The following is a 10,417-nucleotide window of genomic DNA, read 5'->3' as shown; positions in this document are numbered from 1 at the left end:
CTTTTCTGTATGTGATGTGTTATTTTCTGTAATATTCATTATTATTATTCATTGGTGCCACTGGCCAGTTAAATTGAGATCAGTAAAACACATTAGACTGAATTCACCTGTTGTCAGCAGGGTATAGCAAATATATTATATATATATATATGTTTTTTATAAATATGTTTGATAAAACATACACTAGTGTTTAATGTACTTGCTTATAGGGTGAATATATACAAAAATGTTTTTAAGCTTGTCAAAAGAGCATAATCGCCCCCTGGTGTGATGATGTGAGAATGTCTGATTCATCAGTGAAGGACTGGGCTGCGTTCAGCCCCAACAAAACGGTGCAAAACATTTAACAGAAACGGTAGTGTGTTGAACACTCTGTTCTGATGACGCAAGAGTTGCAACTATGGCAGCTGAGAAGGCCATTCTTTGTGTTATTTTGGAAGAATTTGCGGAGCCTGATGAAATCGGTATAAATATGTGTTTAATACTGCAAAATACGCTCGATGTTACAGTCACTGCCCTTGCCCTCCAGAATAAAAGAGAACATCTCAATCAAGTGAAGGGATTTGTGGAAACTGTGGTTCCTAATTATTGTGATCCAACATTTGCCTCGCATTTCAGGATGAAAAGACAAACATTTCAGGTGAAGAATAATCCACTTCTTACCTCCAAGACGTGATATGATCTATATGGACTTATTGTTTTTATTGTGAGTATTAGGCTTATCATTATTGCTGATCACTGTTGTGCTATGCTATTGTAATATTTACCATTATATAATCAGAGGGGTATAGAAAAGTTTATGAAAGTGTCACTCCACAATACAAGAGCAAAACATATAAATATGTATAGTATTTTTATGTTACATTAATCAGTGTCTAGCACACCTTCCTAAGGAAAGGATATGGATCTGAAGAAATTGCAATTACTAAATGATATTTAGACAGACTTAAAGAAGTTCCAGATCTATACTTGTGCTCTTATTATTTCAGTTATTTTGATTTTAATGTAAATAAACATGTGCAAACAATATACTTACTCTTGTGAATTTATTTTGATATTAATTATATTGTGTGAGCTGTCTCTTTAATACTGCGTGGTTTATATACATGCTGCTGCTGATTGGACTGACATCTTTGACACACCCACCAAACAAGAGAAAACGTATATTCAAACTCCGTTGCACACCGTTTCCAGGAAATATGTCGTTCAACCCGGAAACCGTAGCAAAACGGTGCACGACAGTTTGAGCTTGAACTTGCCTCAGATGTTGACTTCACAACTGCATCCACGACCAATCAGAACACCGTTTCCTGTTCAGAATGTTTAAAAAAGGTTACAATTGTTTCAAAGCATTGTTTCACAGACTAAAATACTAATTTGAACACAACAGTGTCAGAGTGTATCGTTCTTCAACCTCAAATTGTACGCTGGTCTTTTAGAGCAGATGACGCTCATGGAGCGCTTCCTAGTGACTAAGCATTAAAACATGTATTTTCTGCAACATTCATGCAATACTAATAATAAAAAAGCATCCTGGTTTATCAAACCAAATTTTATAATACAAGATTGTGTAATAATTAATATGTTTTTGAAAATCACAACTCTTCCTCTCTATTTCTGCTTTTACTTAATGACTTTTTTAAACGATGATGGTCAAATTCAAAATTATGAGTATAATCATAGAAAACATGTTTAAGATATTTACGTGTAGTTCTTTATATTGTGATGTGTAGTCCCATTTAGGGTCCCAATTCATATTTCCATAGTAATCTGGAAAAGTTTGCATATCTGGATCTGGGTGATCCAATGGAATGCAGTCCACACGCAATTGGTAGACATCATACCATCTGATCTATTCCAACCTCCTTATTGGTTGATTGTTAATTTGAATTCTGTTCTTGTTTGTATTTAAACAACTTTTTCTACTTTTTTTCGCTCTGATGGAGTCCTGCGCATCGGAAAATAAAGATCCTGTTTTTTTTTCTTCTCCATTCCACAAAGTGATGCTGTTGTGCTTTCAACAACAACTTTAACGACCAAGGTTAATATTGTAAGTTTATACTGTTCGCTCTGTTAAGTTACTAAAGTTCTTACTAAGTTTTAAATTAAATGTATTAAAATTGATTTCACAGAGCTTATACAGAGTTTAGAAACTTTAAATTTTAATTAGCCTAGACATCTTGCATGTTTTCATCTGAAAGAAGTATTTTTTTAGAGCATTTGCTCATCTGCAATAGCTTGCTCCTGATAAATGCTAGACATTTATAAAATGTCTAAGATTTTTATGATTCAGAATGTATGATAAACTGCTTTTCATGCTTTCTGATGTTTGTCAGATATACAACAGATGTTTTCAACATGAAGTGCTCTTTAGCAAACATCTTGGAGATGTAGGCCTCCGTGTCCTACTTGAAAATATTTAACGTTAATCTTGCAATAATTAACAACGTTAATTAGTACAAAAAAGTTAATTAATTTAATATCATTTTTATTACTTTATACAATAACACTTTAATATCACTACAATTTCGATGATAGTCCATACAAGAATACAGACTGTTTCAAAGCAGCTTCATAAACGAGAAAACAATTCTGCTGTAAAGCACCTCTAAAAATACATTATTCAGCTCAAGTCAGTTCAGTATTGATTCAGTTCAGTTCAATAACCATGTGAAGTTCATCAGTTATGAAATGGGTTAATTTCACCTACAAGCAGTTGAATCGAACTCAGTTCAGGAAAATAAAATCCATCATTGCGATTCGATGACTTTCCAAAAGAAGAAAAAAACAAAGATGGATTATGACAGTAAGAAGAAAGAAACATGTCAAAATGACTGTAACTCACTCCCTAAGGTCTGTTATAAATCACCTCGCTACTATAGCCTATAGGCCTATCGTCATTTAATGCCAGGGCAATGTAAAAAAATAATAATAATGTCATAAACGTGCTTTTAATAATAATAATAATAATAATCACTAGATTTAAATGCTGTGTAAATAAATGCATAATTGTCTTTGAACATATAACCGAACATGGCCTAATGGATAGAGTGTCGGACTTGTAACCCGAAGGTCCCGGGTTCGAGTCGGCAGGGATTGTAGGTGGGGGGGAGTGAATACCAGCAATCTCTTCCACCCTCAATACCACGACTGAGCTGAAACCCTTAAGCAAGGAACCGAACCCCCAACTGCTCCCCGGGCGCCGCAGCAATATGGCTGCCCACTGCTCCGGGTGTGTGTGAGTGTGTTGTGTGTGAGTGTGTTGTGTGTGTTGTGTTGTGTGTGTGTGTGTTGTGTGTGTGTTGTGTGTGTGCTGTGTGTGTGTTGTGTGTGTTGTGTGTGTTGTGTGTGTGTGTTGTGTGTGTGTTGTGTGTGTGTGTGTGTGTGTTCACTACTGTGTGTGTGTGCACTCGGATGGGTTAAATGTAGAGCACAAATTCCGAGTATGGGTCACCATACTTGGCCAAACGTCACTTCACTTTCACTTTCAAACAGAGCAAGACAAAGTTAAAAAAATATACGAATAATCAAGTACAAACATGTAGAACATTAATGTCAAAGGTCCTTACCTACCAAAGAGATTCTCCTTTTACAGAACAAAACAAAATAAATCCAAATTCATGCGCGTAAAATAGAGATTGCAACGAATTCATCTGTCAAATTGTATGAAGCAGCAAGTTCAACTTCCATTTCAGCATCAAAAACAACATTTAGAGTAACATTTACATTTACAGTAACATTTAGGCCTAAGCCACTGGCACTGGTGCAGTGCCGGCCCGTAGGGTTGTGGGGCCCTAGGCAAGATAATGAAAATAGGCCCCACTAGTGTAAAAATTGTCATAGTAATTTGACAAGTAATGAGAAAGCACATAAAATGGCAATTTCAATAACATAGGTAAAAATATTTAAACAGACTAAAAAAATTTAAGTGCAAGTGAGCTTGAAAAATGAAAATAAATAGATATACATGAAACACATCTAAAATAAAATAATAAATGAATTATACACAAAAACTAAATAAAATTAAGTGAGCATAAAAATAAACATCAGTGTTGAGTTCTGCATTCATTGATTTTAACGTAACTTTGTGAGATCATGATTAACTAAAGTGAATGACAGCTTTTTAGTGATTATAAAGGAACACTCTTTGCACCATAGCAATGAATGGCACAAAAATATTATGGTTAGGCCATATATATATATATATATATATATATATAATATTAAGGTTAGATCACCCTCACTAATTTCAGAGGCAACCTCAGTGATTTGATTCCGGAGCCAGGTCTGTAATTAGTAAGGTAACACGCTGAAATGACTCAATTTTCCCTCATATAACAAGTCTGTCTGTGATCGTGGGCATCATTGCATTTATAAAACAAATACCAATACTACAGCAAAAAAAAGTATGTATAGCAGTCAGAACATCCTTTTTTTCACTCCATAAAGATACCGTTTGGATTCCATTTCTACCACAATTTCACTTTAATCTCTCTATCATTCTTTCAATTCCGAAATCTGCACACAAAATCCGAACTGTAACTAGACAAGTTTTCAGATAAACTTTTTCTTTATTTGCTAGAAATGATAAAGAACACTAAGCTTGCTGTGCCTGTTTGTAGATCTGCACAATTTGGCCCAAAAAAATTTGTTTTTATATATCAATATGACTACTAATAATTCTGATCATAGTTATAACTAAATAAAAACATTAAACAAAGTAATATTGACAATGATTATTATTAATTTATTTTACAGAAAACTGCTGGCCTATAGCTAAAGGTCTAAGGATTTATTATAAATTATTATGATTAAAAATCATTGACAGTAATTTCTTAATTTTTGTCAGGAAATTTTATGCAGAGAGAGAGAGAGAGAGAGAGAGAGAGAGGTAGCTGGAGGGCGTCCTCCTGCAGTAAAACCATAAGTGAAAAAATCATAAAATCAATACTCACAAGAATCACATAGGAGGAAATCCCTAATAGACAAACGCATATGCTATGGCTGCAGTAGCTGAATAAAACGCAGATAGGACGTTTTAACTGATGAAGAATGAAGACAATAAATACGATTGTGGCTAAATGGTGTATCTCTGCTCTTCAAGACATCTCGGGTATATTTTTATATGCAGAATGTATATTTATAATGCAATGCTAATCGACATAGGCTAGCTTTTATCACTGTATAGAATATTATAAAATGATTTTGCCTCATTCTGTAATTCCACGTCAGATCACAAAAGGAAGTTATGTCTAACACTGGATGGTGTAATGAAATTAATTTGGAACGCACTGTACAGCCCTGGTGCGTCATCTGTATGCGTGTTGACTTGGGCGCTGCACAGATCGATCGGTGTTTGACATCAAAGTACTGCAATTGGATAGGAAACCATGCAGAGCTGCCCATTAGTATTTATAGTTCTCACGGTACTTCAATGTCAAACACCGATCTGTCTGCACAGCACCGCTTCAAGTTGAACACACCTTGAAATTTAAATTTAAATTAAACAACCTTGCGGCCGCGCGGGTCCCTCCTCTTAAGGTGGGGCCCCAGGCGACTGCCTGTACCGCCTGTTGGATGGGCCGGCACTGCTTTAGGCCTAATTAAAGCGCTATAAAAAAAATAAAGGTAACTTGACTTTTGCTGTTGGAGCAAATGATAACACGAAAATTGTTTTTGCTCTTCCATTCACAAAGTTCACCTCATTGCAATTTACTTCCGAGCACTCTTTGCATACAATTTGTTTGTGATTATTCATATTGAGCATGCGCATTGAGATTTCAATTGCAATTTGTCCTCCCTGAAGCCAGTGTTTTTTGCTGATGACCACAGGATCTATTTAAGAGATCAATAACGATTTATAATAAACCGCTTCCCTGTTCTTGAAAACCACCGGGTGTACACTTTGATGAAGTGCTTTAAATTTCACTTTCAAATCTGTGCGAACCCATGGGTTAATCGAAGCCATATAGAGGCTACTTTACTGTCATCTAATGGTAAAAGATGAAATGCAGTTGTTACTGCACCTGGTTTTGCGTCTGTTTCTTCAACCGGTCCTTTAACGCCGTTTTGATTTAAAAATCACGGAAACAAGTTTTTGCAAAACTATTGTATTATTCACAAAGCTTACAAAGCAAGCATATAGCTTACATGTTAAGCTGGACTCATTTGAGGTTTATATAAACGAAACCGAAAGTGTTGCAGGCAGTCGATGCATCCATTTGCAGTTCAGAAATAATGGGTGGAAAAAGATAGATAAATAAAATACACTTCATGATGAGTTTAGGTTAATGAAGATGATGGCGTGAAAATTGGTTATTAAACTGATCCTAGGACAGAGCAATTTGGAGGCGCCCATTTCGATAAATCACAACCAGATGTTCCCGCATATTAAAACAAAAACATTACTGTTTGGTCAGGATATAGCCTACTCTATCAGAATTATAACGTCACCTCTCAAGGGCAAATTGATTAAGCCGACAGAATGATATGAACTAGGTAAAGATCTAACACAATTTAATTCAAGACTCAAATGTGCTGCATTTTTTTTAGCTTTAATGCAGGCAAAATGAGAATGTCGAAACGGCCAGTTAACGCTTAACCATGAACGAAGTCAACAAGCAGGAAAGACCGTAAATGAAACAAATTCGCATGAATCGCACCATGTGACAAGGGTCGTAAAGGGGAGAAATAGAAAGCATTCTGCACAGCGTTCTGGGTGCTGAAGACCGTCGTACTACTGCAAGTAAGTTTTAAGACGTCCTTGATTGCAGTTAGTGATATGTGAATGAACAGTTAATGATATATGTATTAATGTAGCCTATTACAGGGTATTTTTTATTTTTTAAATCCCTCTTTTTATTTTCTTGATGATGCGAAATCGAAAGTATACCAACGGGAAACCTTCACAGTTAGGCGGGTAAGCACGTGGTGAATGTGCTTTAATGTCTTTTAATTTGTGTCAAAAGAGAATGTAATCAATCAGCTGTGATTAAATAGAATATTTCAGTTCACTTAGCTCAATAGCCTGCATTTATATATTCAGCTATTGTGGGAGAAGTTTAAATTAATATAATAAATTGTGACGTAATGATCCCACGCTGTATAAAAATGGTTAATTTGTTGCGTAAAAGTGAGTGCAAAATATATAAAACTACACAGAAAGTTCAGTTTCCCCCTCTGTAATATAAAGAAATTATGTACTTATGTTTCTACGTTTACAGCTAGGCCTATATATTATGAAGAGTTGCCTGAAATACATCTGAACCTGACACTGTTTGGTTACACTAAATTAAATGTAATATTAACGTTAAGATTAGTCCAACTCAACATTTGTCATTTTTTTTCACCTCATGTCCAGGTTGTGCTGAGCAGCTGAATATCTTCAACACAAAGATACCAGTGCTGTTTCAATGGCAGTTTAGCTGCAGTATGTCAGAGGAGCAAGGAAAGGACTCTCCATCTGAGATGAGTGTCTCAGTGGAACAGAGGTAAGACTGAGTCTGTATTTAAAGAATCATTTTAAACACTACTTAAGTTTCAATATTGCAGCTCTTTTACTGTAAAGTGTTTATCATAAAAGTTCAGCAAGATGGGTGAAAAATGGGATAAAATTATGTGTTCCTTTATAACAGTCTATAAAATTCAAACACTTCTCTAGAGTCCAGAGTTCAGTAAAGATGTCGTTTGCACCTCAGTTACAACTTTCATTTCTCTGAATCGAAAAGGCATTCGTCATGTCACAGCAATGCGGATAGTAATAACAGTCGGTTAGCTGAGTTATTCAAACATTGGTGATCTGCCAGGTCTCACAACTTTGTTCCTGGTTGTGTTGCTCTAACTCATAAGAGTAGATCATGTTTTTGTTCAAACTGATCAAATATGTGGCTCTATTGAATACGTGTTGCTTTGGATTATCTAAGTATCTACCATTATTAAGTATCTACCAAATGCTAATGAAATGTCCAGGACAGTTTGGTGGTGGTAATGTAAAAAAAAAAAGTTTCAAGAAGAGACGTCTCCTTATCCAGTCAAACTCAAAGTGACTAGAATATTAAGTTACTGATATCATGTCTAAAGATAAAAAAACAACACACTTAATATAAGTACCTCCTGCCATAAAATGTTAGTTTTCTCTCTCTTTCCTCTTTGTGTCATTAGGGAAAGATCAGACTCTGAGGTTTCCAGCTCGGAGTCTGTAAAAAGTGATCAGTCGAAAGGTGATGTACCACTTTTCAATAAGGAAACACCTACCAAAAGGTATTTCATATGTTTCTTATTGTCAGACACACATAGGCTGTGTTAGGAAGTATTTCTTTTTGACTTTATCATAACACTTTAGAGTTTTGTTTATCAAAAAAGCAATTGATTTATAGCATTGTGATAGCTGTTTATATGGGAGAAGAATTATGCATAGATATAGTTTGTTAAATTGTACTTACTGTAATTACCATCTGAATGAAACCTCTTCACATGAGACTGAGGAAACTCCTTTGTGTTATTAGTGAAAAACCGGGCCTACATGTGTCCTTCAGTGATGAAACACCATCACAAGCTAAAAGGTATTTTATGTGCTTTACATACATTATTTACATGTCTTCACTGTTGTGTCTGTGATTGAACTTAACGGATTAAACTACACATAAACACATTCATCTGTCCATAGTCATGAGAATGGCAAATGCTCTTCAAATGAGACTGAAGAACCTCCTTTAATAGTGTTTTCTCTCTGTTCTTGTCAGTGAAAGATCAGGTTCACCTGTGTCCAGCTCTGTGTCTATGAAGAGTGACCATTCAAAAGGTGATGGACCAAACTTCAGTGAGAAAACACCATCTTCCAAAAGGTATTTATTATTGTTGATCATACATAAACTGTATGGTGTATTTAGAAAAAAATGTTTGCAGTCAACAATGAGTCATAGTTGGTTTGTCAAATATTTGTCCAAATGTTTGGTTCACTACAATTTAACTTGCCACCAAGAAAATGGACTGAGATCATAAACTTGAAGTCATTAAACCAAAAGCATCAGAAGAAACTCACCGATGGGGTGAGAAGGAGGGAATAGCCTTGTAACTAATCAATGGATAACTAACACTCAGTGTTTGTAAGTGTTTATAGAAGTAGGAAATTAACTTTGCTAGAGTCTAAAGTCCATGAAGGGATGCAGGAAATAGTTCGCTGGTAATTTATACGGTGGCAGAACAAATGCTGACAAGATGTGTCACTGCTGATAGTTGTGGTGTTTATGTAGGAAATGTTAGAATAAAATTGAATTAACTGCAGTTAATGGAAAAAGCCACTCGCATTGGGGAGTCTTGGAGTGGTGTTCAATAGCTAATTAGCTAATTTCTTCCCCTGCAGTTGAGTGAAAAATAATAATGAATGGTTACAGTATAGCATGCAGAGAGAGAGAGTTTTGAGAACTTAATTGAATTTAATTAGAACATTAAAAATGTCTTTAAATTAAACTTCTTTTCTCATTAGCGAACAATCAGGCTCTGATGTGGTCAGCTCTGTGTCTGTGAAGAGTGACCATTCAAAAGGTGATGGACCAAACTTCAGTGAGAAGAAAACATCTACCAAAAGGTATTTACTGTTTCCTATTGTTGTTCACACATTGACCGTTAGAAAGTATTTCAGTAAGTATTTATCATAAACGCCTACAGTTTTGCTTCTCAAATTTGCAATATTGTGTTACATTTTAGCTTTCACAGTTGAGACAATTGTAATAATGCAAGGTTTAACTGTAGTTTGTCACAGTGAATTGTATCTAATTATCAACTTAAAGGGATAGTTCACCCAAAAATGAAAATTCTGTCATTAATTACTCACCCTCATGTTGTTCCAAACCCGTAAGACCTCCGTTCATCTTCAGAACACGAATTAAGATATTTTGATGAATTCTGAGAGCTCTCTGACCCTCCCATAGACAGCAAGGGTCCTTACACGATCAGGGGCGGATTTAGTGGAATGGGGCCCTATACATTTGCACACATTTTCTTAGATCAACCTTGAGGTTCCATTTTGTTGTTTTCAGCGTAAGCCTGTGTGCTGTCTAATTCTAAACTTTAAAATACATTTATTTTTAGTTGTTTTAACTACAAATTTAAATAAAACTGAAAAAAATGATGAGAATCCAATTTATATTTAAATTAAATTATACATTTACACACCTAAAATACATATATCAAGAGCATGCTCACAGATGAGAACAAAACAGCGCTGGATGAAGTGGATTAAAGCCCTGCACGGGTCTCAAATATAGGCCTTTTTCCCATTTTCCCAAAAAAAGCTTATACTGTTTCAGCTAGTAAAATAGTTCAGTTTTGTATGTAATGGAAAAGTGATATTTAGTTTCGTTTTTTTATAAAGTAAATTCAGAAAAACATTTGGAGTATTTTTTGTTCGTTAAATGTA

At 35.1% G+C, this 10,417-nt stretch overlaps 1 protein-coding gene across 1 annotated transcript in view; it reads left to right on the top strand.

Annotated features, from left to right (window-relative positions):
* Positions 1 to 6,700: 6,700 nt before the first annotated feature.
* LOC107563976 (uncharacterized) overlaps positions 6,701 to 10,417 on the top strand; it is a 121,970-nt gene continuing 118,253 nt past the window's right edge. The window contains exons 1-6 of the mRNA XM_016248939.1: positions 6,701 to 6,745; positions 7,361 to 7,490; positions 8,161 to 8,259; positions 8,505 to 8,561; positions 8,742 to 8,843; positions 9,485 to 9,586. Coding sequence (XP_016104425.1) covers positions 7,432 to 7,490; positions 8,161 to 8,259; positions 8,505 to 8,561; positions 8,742 to 8,843; positions 9,485 to 9,586 — 419 coding nt within the window. The 5' untranslated portion in view covers positions 6,701 to 6,745; positions 7,361 to 7,431. The remainder of the gene's footprint in view (positions 6,746 to 7,360; positions 7,491 to 8,160; positions 8,260 to 8,504; positions 8,562 to 8,741; positions 8,844 to 9,484; positions 9,587 to 10,417) is intronic.

The sequence above is a fragment of the Sinocyclocheilus grahami genome, unplaced genomic scaffold (genome assembly GCF_001515645.1).
Source record: "Sinocyclocheilus grahami isolate Dianchi unplaced genomic scaffold, SAMN03320097.WGS_v1.1 scaffold900.1, whole genome shotgun sequence".
In the NCBI taxonomy this organism is placed as follows: Eukaryota; Metazoa; Chordata; class Actinopteri; order Cypriniformes; family Cyprinidae; genus Sinocyclocheilus; species Sinocyclocheilus grahami.
This window is presented reverse-complemented; position numbering and strand designations above follow the sequence as displayed.